Below are 18859 nucleotides of genomic sequence, written 5' to 3'. Positions count from 1 at the left end.
ATATGCACCCAATATAGGAGCACCCAGATACATAAGACTTATAAAGTGACTTAGACTCCCACACAATAATAGTGGGAGACTTTAACATCAATATTAGACAGATCAATGAGACAGAAAATTAACAAGGATATCCAGGACTTGAACTCAGATCTGGAATAAGTAAACTTAATAAACATTTATAGAACTCTCCACTTCAAATACACAAAATATACACTCTTATCAGTACCACATCACACCTACTCTAAAAATGAAGTAAATCATTCCTCAGTAATTGTATAGCATTACACAGGTTTAAATGAAATATTGGTTGGCTGTTTGTTTGTTATTTTCTTCTCTCATTTCTTCCTGTCTACATTATTAAGCACAATTATTGGCATAAAAGAGGTTTTCAATATCCATTTTTAAACTGCATTCTAGCCTGGGCAATAAAGCAATACTCCCGTTCTCTCTCCCTCTTTCTCTTTCTTCCTCTCCTTCATTCTTTTTTTTCTTTTTCTTTTAAAAATCAAAAAGATGATTACAAATTTATAAAATTAGCATCTGAAAAATGAAGAAAAAGCACAATTAAAGTTTTTACATGCAGTTCCAGTACTATGCATAAGATGTAGGTTACATTTTACATTTATTTCAGAAATATTAACCAAACAGGATACAGTTACTCCGCATCTAAGTTACCAGGCCACCAGGTGAGGGCTGGGTCATAAAGACCTATAAAATATGGTACCCGCCCTGAAGAAGTTTACAATCCAATAAGTTCTAGCATAACAAAAAATAGGCTGGGTCACTTATTTTCCCTTTTTGGTGACTGAAAAAATAATATAACATTAGTAATTGCCTGCCAGAGCTAAACATACTGAAAAACACAGGTTCATCACCTCAATGCTTTCCTTTGCACTTGTCATCCAAAGCAATGTGGGGAATTTGGAGAGATAAATCCTAGAAGGGGATTTGATAAGAGCAGCCCAATACTGTACCTAATTTGCACTGTGTCATATGCTGTACAGTGAAATCTTAACATGTTACATTCTATGTTGCAGTCTGGTTATGAACACACCAGTTTCTGTAGTCCAGCCACAAGCTCAAACAACTGCAGCCTAACTGTCCTTGGCAATCCTCCAACAATGCCAAAGACAACTTCTGTCATGATTCAAGCATATTTGTATAGGACTTTTAAAAGTACAATAGTTTTATGTTGATTATGGCACCATTCAAACACACTAATAAAAAAAAAAAAGGCAACAAGGGTTGCCAGAAGTCAGCAGCTGACAGCTACAGGTAAGGGAAGGCACCCAATGAGCCTAATAATCTAGTGCAAATTACTAAGCACTGTAGATCTCACGAGGATATGCAGATAATTTTCACATGCCTGTTTCTGTCATCACTGATGTTGTTTTCACTCATAAACTTATTGAGGGTAGCCTTATAGGCTATAAAGGTGCATCATCTTTGCCAGAAGAAAATGTCCATGTTATCTAGAAGGGTTAAATCACGTTACTGGAAGGTAGTCTATAAGAAACACCTGACTCACAGGTGAAGCCTCCAAGGGCCACAGGTAGTCCCCTTAAATCTGAATGTAGGCCCATGTCTGTCAACTGAAGAAGATCTAGAAACAAACAAAAAAATGCTGCCAAGAATGCCACAGGAAAACTCTCAGCATGTGTCTTCAATGTGTGCAAATTTCTATTTACAGAGAAAAGATCATTTGAAAAAAAAGGTCATTTTGGAAGACTGAGCAGCCAAGGTTCTTAAGGAGATTGGGACCAAAGAAAAAAGGTAAATGTGTTCATCAGTCTACTTGGTACATATTTGGAACTAGAGACTCAAATAGGGAAAATTTCCTCCTAGGCCTCCCCTTCCCCTCTCCAACACATCTATCAGATAAGTAAGTCTAACAGAAACTTCAATCTGTAAGGTACAGTACAATGAGATTAGTGCTATAACAGATACTGATCTAAGCATGCCAGAAGAGTTGCTTACAGATACCAGGGAACACCGCAGGGTCCAGATTCACTTCAAGCATGCACAGAGGACACTGGAATGGACCAAACCAGCACAGAGCTAAAGCTTTCCAGACAGGATGTCTAGCTTGTAAAACTGCATTGCAATCATGCCGGGACATACAAGTAGATTGTGTAGATGAGGAATTGGAATTTCAGGTGGAAATTGAGGGATTCAATCTAGAAATATGGGTAATGACAAAATCATTAAATGACAAGATCATGCTACTCAGCCTTTAAGTTGTGAATGATGCAGGAGATAAATTGAAGAGTTTTAAGCAGGTTCCATAATCACACTTGTGTTCCAAAGAAAACTGTTGTAGCAGCAACATGCTGGATGAAACAGAGTAGACCCAAGAACCAGAGCCAAGGAAATCAGTTAGGAAGCTACTGCAATAACCCAGCAGAGAAATGGAAGGTAAGAGAAGTAAGGTCAGGGACGGAAGGAGTGGAGAAGAGGCGAATGCTGTTAAGTACCCTGGAAGCATAATCAAGGTTGCTGGATAACCAATGGACATGGGAGTTAAAAGATCAAGAACTTGAGAATAAATCCAAGGATAAAATGATGACATTGACTAAGAGAATATAAAAGAAAGAACTTTATGAGAAAGCAGATAAATTCAAGTTGAGATACGTTGAGTTTGAGGTACCTCTAAGCCAACCATGTAAAATAGGTTGAATATGTTGGACAGAAGCTCAAAAGAGCATCCTAAAATAGAGATGGAGTTTAAGAAGTCATCAACTTCTAAATCTGAGCTGTCCAATATGCTAGTCATCAGCCACATATAGCTATTTAAACACAACTTAATTCAAATTACATCAAATTAAAAATTCAGCTCTTTGGTAGCAGTAGCCACACTGAAGTGCTCAAAAGCCACATATAGCTAGTGACTATCAAGTTGAACATGGCAGGACACAACATTTCCATCATCTCAGAAAGCACTAACCTAAGTGGTAGTAAAGCGAAAAAAAAAAAAAAAAAAAAAAAAAAACGGATGAGTTCACATTAGAATTATGATAAAGTAAAAAGAGAAAATCAAAGAGATATTACTTGGGAACACTCATCTTAAAGGGTGGGGAAGGGAATAACCAAAGATCAGAAGAGAAGAACATGTTAGACCATGGTTTCAAGGAGGGCAAGGTTAGTACAAAATACAATGAAGAGGTTATATAGGGTGAGGCTTTAAAAAAATCAGCATCAAGTTTAGCAGTTGTTGATCTGCCAAAGCAATTTCAGAGGAATGACAGAAGCAGAGGCAAGGTTGACGAACCAATGAGAGATGGCTCATCCCTCCTTAATGAGTATACCCTCCCTCTACCAATGCTATCATAATAGCAGCAACACTCTATAGCACAGTGGATCATCATATGTAACCTATAATATAGATATTACTATTCCTGTTTCACAGGTGAAGAACCCAAAAAAGAAAAAAAATGTATTAATTCTCCAAGGTCACACAGCTATCAAACACAGAACCAGGACTTAAGCCCAGGTTAGGCCAGGCAAAGTTGCTCACACCTGTAATCCCAGCTCTTTGGGAGGCCAAGGTGGGGGGATGACTTGAGACTAAGAGATCAAGACCAGCCTGGGCAACATAGTGAGACCCCATCTCTATAAAAAATTTTCTTAAATATTAGCTGGGCATGGGAATGTACACCTATAATCCTAACTACTCAGGAAGCTGAGGTGGGAGGATCACTGGAGCCCAGAAGCACGAGGCTACAATGAGCCAGATCATGCGTCTGCCCTCCAGCAAACAGAGCAAGACCCTGACTCAAAAAAAAGCCCAAATTAACTCCACAGCCTGAGTTCTTCAAGATTATGCTACATGAACTCTCCAGTAACACTGCAGCATATCTGTTGATTGAAACCTCTCTTTCCCCATATAAGACTGAATATAAACCTCTTGAAATCAAGGACCAACTTGCATCTACTTGACTTGTGTGTGCTATGCTCGGTAAAACTGGCATTCAAAAATTTACTGAATAAATGAAAACAAGCAATGCACAGAAAGTGGCTACAAAGGAAGGAAGCAGAGCATGGTATTTAGAGAGACAAAGGGTCAAGGGAAAGTTGAGGAGAGGGATTGTTTGGTTTTGGTTTTCCTTCTGCTTTTTCTTTCACAATAGTAAACATTTCAGCATCCTTATAGGATGGAATGTGTAAAGAGTGAAAGCTTCCTTACTGAATGCGCATGGGCCAAGAACAGCAATAAAGGGATTAACCTCAAACAGGCAAATATATTCCTTCCGTGGATATTGGAGGAGAAACAATGAAGAATGGTTGTAGATATAAGCAATTACAGCAAGCTCTAGGAAAATTTTCTCTCTGAAAACGGTATCAAGGGGCATGCTAAGAGTCAGGAGCAATCATTTCTGAGATCTTAAGTGAATGCCATGGTATGTTCCCATGTGGGAAAAAAGTAGGTGCTTGACACGTACACACTATATCACTGGAAGGAGAGAAAAGAGCCAGGTGCTATGGCTCACATCTGCGATCCCAGAACTTTGAGAGATTGAGGTAGAAAAATTAAGCGCAAGAGTTCAAGATGAGCCAGGGCAAAACAGTGAGACCCTGGCTCTAGAATAAATAAATAAATAAATAAATAAATAAATAAGCCGAGTGGTTCAGCATGCCTGTAGTCCCAGCTACTCCAGAAGCTGAGGTAGAAGATCACTTGAGCCCAAGAGGTGGAGGCTGCAGTGAGCCATAATTGTACCACTGCACACCAGCCTGGGTGACAAAGTAAGACACTGTCTCAAAAAAAAAAACAAGGATGTAAAAGAAAATAATAAGCTAACCAGCAGCCCTTGAGGCTGCTCTGACTATAGAGTACCCATCTTTTGTTTTATCTCTGATACTTTCTTTCACGTTAAAAAAGAAAAAATAATAAATGTCATCATGGCGGGTGGTGGAGGGGACCTTACTTGTGGTCTGAGACAGAAGAGAGACTTAGGGAATTTCCCTTTTTCCTCTTACATCATTGGACTTTTTAAGAAGTACATTGTTTTTCAGTTTATTTACTTATTTTTTGAGACAGGCTCCTGCGCTGTTTCCCATACTGGAGTGCAGTGACACAATGGTGGCTCATTACCACCTCTGCTTTCCAGGCTCAAGCAATCCTCTCACCTCAGCCTCCCAAGCAGCTGGGACTACAGGCATGCACCACCATGCCAGGCTAATAGTTTTGTATTTTTTGTATAGACAAGGTTTCACCTTGTTGCCCAGGCTGGTCTTGAACTCCTGGACTCAAGCTATCCACGCACCTTGGCCTTCCAAAAAGTGCTAGAATTATAGACATGAGCCATCATGCCTGGCTGCTTTTCAATTGAAAAAATCATTTAGGACAAAAAAGAATCAGGCCCATAGATGAGGTAAAGACAGTGATAAAAGTTTAGCATAAACACTGTGAGAAATGGAAAAGAAAATGACCAAAGAGCTAAACGCCAGGACAAATCATGCCCTATTCCCAGTTAACCTCTCTATGTCTCAACCCTCTGATGTGCAAAATAACAGTAGGGAGGGTGCCCATTTCAAAGCACTATGTGAGGGATAAGTGATGAAAACAGTGCCCAGCCCATTGTATGAGCTGAACAAATGTAGCAATTGTGACGATGATTGCTATCTAGCAGCACCAAGGACACAGAGATACCTGATGTCTAAGGGCATCAGTTCACAAAGCTGGGAGTGGTTTCCACCAGGATGCAGGTACCCAGTTCAGCCACAGAAGCCTGCCAGGTTGCTTCAGACTTGGCGATCTGAGGCAACTGAACAAGGAGGCCAAAGGTTCTATTATTTATGGATATGCTACCTTATGTGAGGTGTGAGGAAAGGAGGAGTTTGAAGGCATCCCAGTTCAAAGGGAGCTCCATGGTTACTTTAGTGGAGTGTGGGTTTAGTGTGGAGCAAATGTTGACAGCAGGAGACAGACATCGAAAGAGAGGCAATGTCAAGGGGCTGGAGGTCTACATGAAACAGAAAGGAAAAGAATATATCCAGGCACCAAACCTCTGGTGTGTGTCACACTGCAATGAATGACTGAGTCCCTGGACATAATCTCAGTGTCCCCCAGGGGAAAAAAAAAAAAAAAGCTGTGAGGAGAAAGGAAGTAGGAAGCAAGAAGAAGTAGTTAAAATGCTGTCAGTAACTGGGGATTTAATACGATAGTGGTGGTATCTCCCGTTAATAATAGCTGTTACATATGCACTGTGCTGTGGCTAAGCTATTGTAACGTGCATTAACTGAACTAATCCTCACAACTATCTATAAGCATAGACACTAAATACTTCCATTTTACAGATGGGAAAAGAGAGGCACAAAGGTTAATAATTTGCCCAAGGATATACAGCCACATGTGAGTCTCCCTCAAGTCCCTTTTATCACAGTTTAGGGGTGGGACTTTAGAGCCACGTTGCCAGGCCCAAGTTCTCCCATAACCCACATATGTTTCTGGTAGTCTTTCCATACCCTTGCCCGCCACCACTGCGATCTTTTATAAAAAGAAATGAACAATTAGGGTATATTAATAGCATTCATTCAAACAAATCAGTCATGAATGGATTAATGAACCACGCAATATAAGGTTACAAGAGTACTTTGTTTAGATTTTCAATTAGCCAAGTATTCAGATTCCTACTGTAAACACAAGTCAATACCAGGCACCACAGAGAAAGTGACTTCCAAAAGCTTACAAACACATGTATAAAGTAACTAAAAACAGGTTCAATATAACATAACAACAAGAGCAAAATTATACCCTCAAAAGAGACTGAGTAGAGTTAGAACATGGTTTTAACTGGAGACCATCACCTTTTATAAAGAAGTGAAATTGTCACATTGAATTTCTCAATGTAGATTATATGCACTCCATTTTTTCATGTTTATTTCTCAGGCTGTCAATTTTTTCATTAAAAAACAATCATAATTGTCATCATGCAATGAATTTAATCAAAGGTTTTAATAAAAAAAGTTTAATTCTATAGTAAAGTCCATAATTAATGTCATCAATTTGCAAATCTTTTATTTAAAAACTGAATGTTACGAAGTTTCATTTTATAACACCCAAATAACAGCCAACCTCGGAAAAAATGCAGCAATTACAGGATAAACTCTCCATATTGGGGGAAGATACTTCATAATAAAATTAACGAAATAAATGCAGCATTATAGATCTCACAATTAATCCACTAAGGTCTTTTATTAAGGGCTTCAAGAAATTCTACACTGTAACTCCTTTGAGAGAGCTGTAGTACTCTGAATAGGTATTCAGTCATCTTTAACTCAAGAGGGTGTGACTTAGACCACAGCTACTTAGGTATATCCCAAATCCCTTTGCACACAGAATGACCTCACATTTGGTATATTAAATCATAGTCTCCTCCTTCCTTTCCAGTATTTAAGATCTGCCATCATCCTCAAAGATGGAGAGATCAGAAAGCTACTGAGTATTAATTCCATTCACAGATATACTTTTAGGAAAAGAGATGTATAGAAATTGGAACTCTAAAAATAATCAAAATTAAAAAAAAAAAAAAAAAGCCTGGTAAATCCAGGAAATGAAGAGCAAAGATTAAAAGGAGATAAAGATAGGAAGAGAGAAAATGAACATTTCAATGGAATTCATATTTCATTTTTAAGCTTATTGTTGAGTATCCAGTGTTTTACACATCTTTTGTGATACATATATGATAAAATTGTTTAAAGATTGCAAGTTTCTTGTTTACCCAAAAAGACTGTGAAGCAAACTGTTCTGAAACACATTGTATACATCCTTCACTACTGATAAATACTAATCACTTTTATCTCATCACTAAACAGAGGACTAAGGAGGAAAATCACTGCCTGCTTCAGGTACACATCTTATTTCTTGACTCAGGTCATCTCTGGGTACCCCAAACTGTGGTCTACAGAGGCCTTCCACAAATTCTACTTAAGTCTTAGATTTTTCAAGATTATCTTAAATATTAGAACTAAAGTAAGCCTATTCTGGACATTGTGAATGACCCATTCTATAATGATGTTCTGTCAGGAACTTTTGGTGACTATACTTGTATTTACTACCAAGATGGTACCCAATGAGGGCCAAGCAACATCGTGACACACTAGATTTTCACAAACTCTTCCACTTACGAGGAATTCAGTTCCAAATGGCTATTTATAATTCCAAAATCATGCTACTCTGGGAACTATGCACCCACAGCTATGGAAAATTAGATTTCAGGAGAAAAATGAATATAGTAGCTGGTAGTATGAATTCTGATTTTTTTCTGCTGCTTCAACAGTTTCATAACATTTACTAACAAATGTTTACAAATGGCTGTTTTCTTTTTAAAAACAAATTTATAACAGTTCACTACTTCATCTACAGCCTCAAGCCAAGACCTATGAAAAAGATAGTGGTGTCCAATGGCAACGCCCTACTAATAGTGTAAGGCTGTCTTGTGAACTCCTCAGTCTACACATATCTTCCTCAGCCTCTGGGATTCCATTTCCACCCAGGAATCAAATTGAAAGAAAGAAAAACAGCAAAATATACACGTATTTTTCCACTATTAAATCCAATAATGATGACTTAATTTCAGCAAAACGTCATCAATTGCATTAAATTAATGTTGTTAATTTGAATTTTATTGGTTTTATGGTTTTGTTTTGGATTTTAGATGTAAATCTGTTTTAGTTTTATAGCTATAAAAAGTAATAGGCATAAAGAGTTATACTTGGTTTTATAACTGTATATATATTAGTAACATTATTTTTATTATCATTCAAGTCCATATCAGAGCATCACAAGAATTTTTTTTCCCTAAGTTTGAAGTTGTTTCCTGTACAGGTTCTTTTTGTAAGCTACATTTATACCCCAAGTTTCAACATCATATGAGCCCCATTTTAGAAATAAAGAACAAGTTCCTAAGAAAGCTTCAGAAACCTGCTATGACCATTCAGCTATCAGAGCAGAACTCTGCATCAATCCAAATGTCACCTGGTATGCCAACAGAAGAACTAAGAAGAGAATGGCTCTACCTCCACTACACCAAGAGGAAAAAGCCTGGTTCAATTAAGTTTTCCAGTATTAGAAAGTTATTCAAATATCCAGTGTATTCCTAATGCCCTAAAGTATAGAGAAAAATTGTACTGCTACTACTGTTATTAATAACAACAACCACAGTATAAATATTTACAAAAATCCTATAAATATTTACATAGAGGTTACAATGAGCCAGGTACTATTATAGGCCCATAACATAGCTCTTAATCTTCATGACAATCCCATGCTACACATGAGAAAGGTTAAGTAACTGCTCAGTTCACACAGCTAATAAGTGATATTGCTGGGATTCAACCCTGAGAGTGGTTCAAGTCACTGCTCATAAATGTTACTCATAATGCCTCTTCTACAAAAAAACTATAAGTAAAGATAGCAGTGGGTCTTTTGAAGAGGCAAATCTGTGGCAAGCATTTCCAAATTAGTTTTCACCAAGTAACCAGTAACATGAATGTTTCAGCACCAAAACTTATTTAAACTCTTAAATTCTCCCCTAAGTTAATAATGACTATTCAATTTGCTCTTTGGGAAAAATTACTCCCACTGGTAAGGTATTTCAATGCTATCCTGCTGCTACTGAGAGAACAGTTACCTTTGTAGATCCTGTTCAAAGAAAGCCCATGCTTTGATCCTTAATATCCCATGAAGTAAAAGGTTATGCTTAATCTATATTTTATAGATCTAAAAGTCAAATTAGTTCCTGGGATAAACAAGAATATAAGGATAAGCATATTCTTTAGCATTCATTTGATTCCAGTTTAGAGGATACTATGTGCTGAGTTAAAGACAATTATATTAGTGTAATACGTAGCAGTTTTTTCCTGTACTATTCTGCAAACATAAACAAGTTATACACGTTAATTTGCATTCTATATAAAAAGCCAATTTTAAATACAATTTATAAGGCAATAAATATATAAAGATTCTAGGACACAGCAATAAAGTTATGCCATAAAGTAGAGTTAATTCAAGACAACAATAATAAAAGCATGACAAATTTTAACATTCCACCAACTACACAAAGGTGTTTCAGCTAACATCTGTTAAGATGCAATTGCTACAAGACTAGATGAGATGCAACATTTCACCATGTAATAAATGTATGTCAGTTTGCTTGCTTCATAATTAAAGACATGAGTCTTTGAAAAAAGCAATTAAGCCTTGCTCTAAATCTAAGACAATCATCCCTACCCCCACCCCTTTTTACCCTCAAAGAAAAGTCCCAGAGTGGTCCAGGAGTATTAAATACCATATGTTATATGCTTTCAGCAACTAAATGTATCCCCCCAAAAGCCACTTAACATATACTGGTTTTTTAAATAAATCACTTATTTAAAAAAAAAAAAAACTGGGTTTTTCTGTTTTATTAACAAGACTAGAAAGGAAAGAAAGGCTGGGAAAATTCAGAGCAATTTCTTAGAAGAGCAGCCTTAATAAAATGATTTTTACCTTCTTCTGAAGGTTACAATGTCTGGTGTGTGTTAGGCAGAATTCTGACATGAATAAAACTCAGTTGCCTAAAGCTTTCAACTAAGAACAGTATCTCAATTCTTGACAGTTTAACCCTAGGACAGCTGAGAGCATGACTTAAACTGAGAACTCAATGAAGGAACAAATTCAAAAAAACAAATACAGCATTTAGAAATCACCTCCATCTTTTCCCAGCTTTCTAGCAACTATAAATATCACAGAGTAGATAAAACAAAAATGGAGGTTTTCGTTGTTACTCCAGTTGTGATTTATTTTTTTATTGTAATTTGGTTATCTTCTATCCTCCCAAATTACAATAAAGTGAAGGGAGAGATTTAAATGAATCTGATGATCCTCCTTATAACTACACCTAGCTTCATTTCCTATGGCAGGTATAACACATTACCACAAATTGGCAGCTTAAAACAACAGAAATTCATTCTCTCAGTTCTGGAGGCCAGAAGTCCCAAATCTGTTTCACTGCGCCAAAATCAAGGTGGGCTGCTCTCCGTCTAGCAACTCTAGGAGAGTGGCATTCCTTGACTCTTCCAGCTTCAGATGGCTGCATTACCAATCTCTGCCTCTGCAGTCACAACACCTTTTCCTCTTCTGTGGTAAAATAACAATACATGTGTTTGCATTTAGGGGCCGCTGTGATAATGCAGAATAATCTCATTTTAAAATCGTGTAAAGTCCTTTAAAAAAAGAAAACAGGAGAAAAGGTATACAAATGTATTATGTGCAAGTGTGGCAAGTGTGGAGTTATGCAAAGTATGAAACTCAAAGAAGGACCAGATGGCTAAAGCTCAAATACCCTCTTCATAAGGAACAAGGAAGTGGGGGATGTAAGGCAATTGACAGGAGGAGTAAATGATCTTTCGGGGAGATGAATGGGCCCAAAGAAAGAGACAGCAGTCTAGGACAAAGTTTGTCTCGGCTCTGGGTGTAGTGTCAACTCCAGTCTTCCTTCCTTCAGTATGCATCTATTTGAGTTGAGATAGCTGGGGAAGGGATTCACAACAGTTGAATCTCTTCTGGGGGTCTTCTGGAAAACACAAAACTTTAGGTAGATAGGGGAACTTCAGAGAAGACCCTTTCCTGCACTGCCGGCTCCCCAGGTTCTCTCAATTTGAAGTCCAAAGTGGCATATTTGGGGGTATAATTTTCTAAACCCTAACAATGCTTTATTTCTCGTATTAGTTTCATAAGTTTCAAACAGATAACTGCATTTTCTTTTCCTCCCAATACAAGGAGTCTGGTGGCAGGAAAGTTCCCAGATTAACCTAACCTATAGTGGCTCAGAGACCCTGATCCTTTCTTCATGTATATATACACAGAGAGAGAGAGAGAGAAACAGACAGACAGACAGACAGACAGACAGACAGACAAACAGAGGAGTCTCACTCTGTCACCCGGGCTAGAGTATAGTGGCATGATCTTGTCTCACTGCAACCTTTGCCTCCTGGATTCAAGTGATTCTCCTGCCTCAGCCTCCTGAGTAGGTGGTATTACAGGTGCCCACCACCATGCCTGGCTAATTTTGGTATTTTTAGTAGACATGGGGTTTCACCATGTTGGCCAGGCTGTATTGAACTCCTGACCTCAAGTGATCTGCCCGCCTTGACCTCCCAAAGTGCTGGGATTACAGTTATCAGCCATTGCACCCGGCCCCTTCCTATATTCTTGCTCTGCCATAAGTAGCACAGCACATGGGCCTTGTCCTTAGGCTAGCTATCCCCATGATCAAAAGATGACTATGGCAAAATAAGCATCACATCCTGATGATGGCCAAAGGCAAAAAATGGGCTATTGCTTCTTGTTAGCCTTTTTGTTTCAGACTTTGGATTTTTCAGTGCTAGAATTTCCACTGTGATCTTTATATAGTTTCTGTTTCTATGCTGAAGTTTCCTATCTTTTCATTCATTGTGAGCATATTTCATTTATATTCTTAAACATGGTTATACAACTGCTTTAAAATCCTTGTCTTTTAATGTTTACAGCTGAGTTATCTTGAGGTTGGTCTCCATTGATTCCTTTTTCTCATTTGTATGGGTCACATTTTCTTGTTTTTTTCTGTTAAGTACGTTTGCACTGTATCCTGAACATTGTGAATGCATGGTGTAGGGACTCTGAATTCCTTTTGTTCTTCTGAGAAGTATTGCTTTTTGTGTTTGTTTTAGCAAGCAGTTAACTCAGCTGAATTCTCAAACTGCACATACTGTCCCATCTGCTGGATGGAACCTGAAATCTGTTTAGATATTTTAGCCCTAGCTGTGCTGCTTGCAGTCTGTCCCAAACATGTGAGGTTTAGAAATTTGAGCAGTCTACACACAGAATTTGGGTCTACCCATTTGTGGCTCTCTCTCCTTTCCAGGATTTCCTCCTCAATTATCAGCTATACGGTCACCAGAACTCTGTTTTCTATTTTTTTATGCCAGTACAACTGTGGGCTTCTATTCTGGTTTTAACCACCCCACATGACCCTGACTCGGGGCTTCCCTTAGGCAAAAAGCCAGAAAATATGAACTAATCCCTTTTTCCAAGTATTGACTCCAATGTCTTTTGATCATGCTCCAGTGTTTTAAGAGTTCCTTTTATAATTTTGTCATGTGAGAGGTTTGTGGTCCAATAAGAGCCACTCAGCCATTAATAGATGCAAAATTTTTGTTAGTCCATTTTTACAGAGCAAAGACATGCTTCTGAGAATTCCCCAGCAGATTTTTCCTCTAGCTTACTGGCCAGAACTGTTTTCATCTGCTCTTTCTTAATCCCTTTTGTTCTGGGGCCTGCATACCCTGAAGGATTTTGCTGCCACACACTGGCTGATTACATTAATAAGTTGGGTTACAGCTTACTCACCGAGCTTGTGAGCTGAAGTGTATCCACCTCAGAGATAGACTCAGTCTCCATGTGCTGACCATATCACTGTCCAAGGCCCCAGATGTCCAAATGGGGTTGCCTCCTGGTGGAGTTCAACAGGCCCAGGCGGAAGCTGACTGAACCACCTGTGACTGCCCCAGCCAAAGGGCTGGAAGCAGCCACATTTCACGATCTGAGCTGGCTAGGAAGCTGAGCAGGGAGTTCCAACACAGTGGCAGCCCAAACTCAAGCAGGCAAGCACTGAAGGGTAGTTCCTCCTCCTGGCAGGGGGCTGGAGGCTATGAGTTACCCTGTCTCTCAGAGCCTGGGAGAGCAAAGAGCAGTATCTCTTTCAAACATTCTTCTGTCATTAGTTACACCACAGCACAGTCATTCATTGGGTTTAACTGTGGCTCCTGCCTGGCCCCTCTTTAAAAAAAAAAAAATCTGTGAAGTCCTTTTTTGCCGTATACAGTAACATTCCCAGGTTCCAGGGATTAAGGAGTTTCTATCATCTGGAAGATCATTGCTCAGTCTACTAGTACACCTGCTTCCAAGTAACCCAAAGTAATTGGCAGACACGCACCAATCTCATCAAGCTTACTGGGATTTCATCTCTACTTAAATTCCTACTATCTGTACAATCAACAAAAATTCTCCAAACTCATAAATCTTCTCAACTCCTAGTCTGCCTATAATCAGAATATCCATTCTAAATTCATATTATATATTCATTAAAGGCATCACTAATTATTGCTAATGGTTCCTGGATGAGAAAAGAAGCAGTAAAGATTAAAGTTCTCAACAGCTATGGGAGATAATTCAGGAGTGACTAAGAATGTGTACTCTGGGCTGGGCACAATGGCTCACGCCTGTAATCCCAACACTTTGGGAGGCTGAAGCAGGTACATCACTTGAGGTCAGGAGTTCAAGACCAGCCTGACCAACATGGTGAAACCTCGTCTTTACTAAAAATACAAAATTAGCTGGTAGTGATGGCACACGCCTGTAATCCCAGTTACTCGGAGGCTGAGGCAGGAGAAGCGCTTGAACTCAGGAGGTAGAGGTTGCAATGAGCCAAGATTGTGCCACTGCACTCCCATCTGGGAACAGAGTAAGACTCCGTATCAATAAATAAATAAATAAATAATAAAATTTAAAAAGGAATGTATACTCTGAAGCCAGCTTGCCTAGGTTCAGATCCCAGCCTCATGAACTGGCAGCTACGTGATTTTAGGCAACGAATCTCTCTATGCCTTGGTTTCCTCCTACGGCAAACAAGGCTAATAATACTATCTACCTCACATGGTTGTTCTAAGAATTAGAGTTGATAATTATAACACACCTAAAACAGTGCTTAGCTCACTCAGAAGGCTAACTGGTATTACTATCAATGTCCAAACATGGTGAATATACAGAAATTAAAGGACAAGGTGAAAAATCTAAAACCAAAACTGAAGGTACTACAATGACATAATAAATCAATAATTAACAATCTATTCGATGGAAAAGATCAGACGATTTACACTGAAGTCCGTGAGAACTTTTAAAGAACTCTCCTAATTAAAAAGACGTCTTTCGTCAACTTGGACCACCACTTTACAGGCCCCCTTTGAATGGACTGACATGCATCCTAGAGACGGACACTTCTCCCAGAAGCCACATGTCCTGCTCTCAGTCTGTAGCTAGTGGCCGCCACCATCCGTGTGTTTTTAAGAACAACGAGAAACAGGTATTACTGAAAGGCTCTCCATAACCAGTAGGACATTTGTTCTGTTCTACAAAGGATATAGGACTCAGGTCCAGGTACTAACAGTGTGACCTAGGGCAGGTTCTGAGTTTAAAGATCCCACTGAATTTTATCTGCCTTCACAAAGTCTTCGCCCAGATACTTGCTCTGTCCTCTCAGCCTCCTCCATGTATCTTCTATGCCCCTGTAGCTAGCCCTATCATCTCTATACTCATGGCTTAAGATACTTCCAAATGAGAACAAGTTGGTTAATTCACAATCAGCCCAAAGTCAATTGATTACAGCACAGTGGAAGTATCATACAATTACAATAGACTAATTTCTGCTATCTATACTTACCTATGAGAAGAGGTTTCTATGCTACAAACTTTTTTACAAACTTTTTTACCCAACTTACAAGTGACTTGAAGCCAACTATAAACTTGGTAGAAAACAAGAATTCGTTTACCTGCTTTATCAGGACTCAAAGTAAAACAAGATTTCAGTGGGCATCAGAGCTCCTGCTTTCTTACACTAAGACAGAAGGGAGTGACCAGTTTACCACTCCATCCCACTACCAGCTTGCTGCTTTGCAGAAGTGTGCAAAACACTGGCCACCTAAATTATTCCTACCCATCACATCACCAACCTGTATTACTTGCTCCAATCAAAAGCAGCTGCCCCAGGCTTGGATAATGACTGGGTGACCCGAAAAGATTTAGGATAACGTCACTTCATCCAATCAAGAAAAAGCCAAGAACTGACTTGCCATCTGCAAGAACAGTGACTGACTTCACACCTGCAAGTACAATTACTTTCTGAGGCATTGCTGGGACCTCTGATGATCTCAAAGATCCCTCTCCATCCTAAAAACAGGAGTTACTGGTGTGCAATCAAGAGCAGTGACAGGCAGGCGAACTGGGAAGAGCTGCTCAGGAAACAGCCTTGAGACTGAAATACTGAGCTTTTAGGACAGGAGAAGAGTAGAGCTGTGCCTGGAACTTCTGCCCATCTTAAGATTCCCAGTTCAACAGGAAGGTGGTCCAAAATCAGTAGCATGCCCGGGTTCCTGGTAGACAGACTCAAATTCTCTCCAAAGACAAGCATCCCTGGAATCCTACAGGTGAAGATAAAGCAATGAGCTTACAAAGATAAACAACCAGAAGAAAGAGGGCAAGCCATCATGAATATGAGTCAATGTAGACAGCCCAGGTTACAAATAGCAGAACTGTTAAATAAAGAATAAGAACCACCAAGTAGGAAATGTCTGAAGAAATAAACGAATAAGAAACAAAGAACTATCAAGAATACTCAGGCAGATTTGAGAAATAAGCAAATGGAACTTATTAAAATAAAAAATAATTGCTAAAACCAAATATTCATAAAAGTAAATTAGACATAGCTGATAACAAAATTAATGAACTGGAAGATATAACTAAAGAAATTACCATATAAGCAAGAATCTAAATTAGCTTCAAAGTACCAAGAATCCAACTTACTCCTAAATTAATTGGAAGTCATGATTCAACTCAAACTCCCACCCAAAAACACAGTGTTTTAGATGTGTTTATTACCTTTACAACTTAAGTGTTACGTTTTAGATGTTATTTCATCTTTACGAGAACTCTTTTAACAAATGGCATGCTGAGGTTGTCAGTGTGACATACAATAAGAATGAAAAACAGTACAGAGACTAGAAACAAATAATCAAATCCTTCAATGAAACTAAACATAAATATTAATTTAGATCCCGTTTTCATTAGCTCCTTGCTGGGAATGAGTCACAGAAAATAACACCTCCTGTATTCTGGACCACAGAAGTCAAGACAAAATAAAATAAGATTATTAACCCAAAGAGTAGACTATAAAAGGAAGAAAAGTCATTGCCTTAGTGGATTCTTCTCACATTAGGCAAAAATCTTTCACCGGAAGTTAATTCTGTCCTATTCATTCTTCAGATCTGTCAAGATAATAATAAAGTCCATATTTAATCTTTCTGCAAAATGTCAGAATTCCTATGACCATTTTGATACTTAATTTGGCATAATTAATATATGCTGTTCTTCATTTTCAGTATTCTGATATACATGGGCTTTCTTTTTTATTCAACTATTATTTTTATCTAAATGTTATAGTTAGCAACTGGCTCACAAACCATTATTCCCTTAATTTGTGAATCATGACTTAAATTTCTCACAATTTTTACTTGTCCACATAAGGCAAAGGCTGTACTATCACACAAAAAAAAAGTTTTTCCATACTCCTGAGCAAAATGGTGGAGTAGTCAATGTGAAATTTCAATTATGTTGGATTCATCCCAAATCTATCAACCCTCTGTGATTTATTTACATAAACGCACCGCAAAATAATCATCACTGCCTATACTTTCACTAGTTGATCCAACGAAAAGACAAGGTGCTAATCATGACACTTTCCTTAAGTGTTAAAGACAAGCAAACCAGAATAGCAAGTTTCAAATATTTAGAATTCTTTCCAAGCTAAGCAAAACATTCTTTAGCAGTGACCACACCACCCGCCAAGTTTCAAAACCAGCTGCTTCAACTTGGAAAATTGTATCTACCTTAAAAGTTCTTATTAGATAAAAATATTAAGCAGGGAAAAAAAAATACTATCATCTAAAAGTTCACTTTGATTTATCTTATAACCTCTTACACTTAGGAAGAAGGGAGAAGTTCAACTTAAAAAATGCAATATCCACCGAGATGACGTCAATACGTATACACGTTTGAAGTACTTTTTACATCAGCCTTAAGAAATTTGGGGCAACACAAAGATCTGGGCATTTGCCACAGGATCCAACTAGAACTAGACTCGGTCACTGTCAATCTAGGATGACTGTCAGCTCTAAATCTCTAGAATAAAATTTGCCCCCCGCCCCAAGTCCCTGCGGGCCCACCCTCGTCGGTCAGCACTACGGCAAGGCGGGAGCAGCCCCACCCTAGCTCCAGACGATACTTACAAACTTGGGGCGTTTCTCCCCAGGCTCCTCGGGGCCACCGGGCGGCGGAGGGTGCTGGGGGCCCTTCCTGCGCGGCATCCTGCTTTCCCGGCAGCCGCGGAGCGAGGCAGAGGAAGAATAGGGAGTCCCCGCGGCTGAGCTTTGGGCCGGATGATGCAGCCGCGGCCGATGCCGTTCCATCTTTCCCCGCGGCTTCGGAGGCCGGAAAGAAGGTGGACACTCAGCAAGTTGCAAGCGGAGAGCTGAGGGATCGGCAACGGGTTTCCTTCCCGGGCTCCTCCACCCACACAGTCAGCACAGCCTAGCCCAACTGCTGAAGCCGGGGCCGCAGCCAACACATCTGAAAACTCCCGCCACCCTTGTTGGTCCGGGACTGGCCAATCCCGCGCCACCGGATCAATGACACGCTGGAGTACCGCCTCTTCCGGACATCGTGAAACGTGATTGGCCATACCGCCTGTCCGTGCCGCTGCTCAACCCTTCTGGCGGTCCAGGCTGCTCACCTTAAGGGCATAGAGTGGCGTCAGATTTGGAGGAACGCTGGGGACCGTGGAGGGAGTCATCTGACTGTATTTCTTTGGATTTGGAGATAGGGTTCCAGCAGAACTGGAAGGCGGACGAGACCGGCCCTGCGCCACCATTTGATCAGAGCTGGAATATAAAACCATCTGCTAGGCCTCCCCTTGCACGTCTGAGGCTGGAAAAAGTTCTGGGACTGGGTACGATGCTGGAGCGGGGACTAGGCAGGACTAAACGACGGGGCCCATGACTCTCCAAAAAG

General features: G+C 39.5%; 1 protein-coding gene across 1 annotated transcript in view; it reads right to left on the bottom strand.

The window, feature by feature from the left end:
• Positions 1-18433, bottom strand: part of DIAPH3 (diaphanous related formin 3) — a 489112-nt gene extending 470679 nt beyond the window's left edge. The window contains exon 1 of the mRNA XM_074387642.1: positions 18079-18433. Coding sequence (XP_074243743.1) covers positions 18079-18258 — 180 coding nt within the window. The 5' untranslated portion in view covers positions 18259-18433. The remainder of the gene's footprint in view (positions 1-18078) is intronic.
• Between the last annotated feature and the right edge of the window lie 426 nt (positions 18434-18859).

Source organism: Saimiri boliviensis, chromosome 16 (genome assembly GCF_048565385.1).
Source record: "Saimiri boliviensis isolate mSaiBol1 chromosome 16, mSaiBol1.pri, whole genome shotgun sequence".
Classification (NCBI taxonomy): Eukaryota; Metazoa; Chordata; class Mammalia; order Primates; family Cebidae; genus Saimiri; species Saimiri boliviensis.
This window is presented reverse-complemented; position numbering and strand designations above follow the sequence as displayed.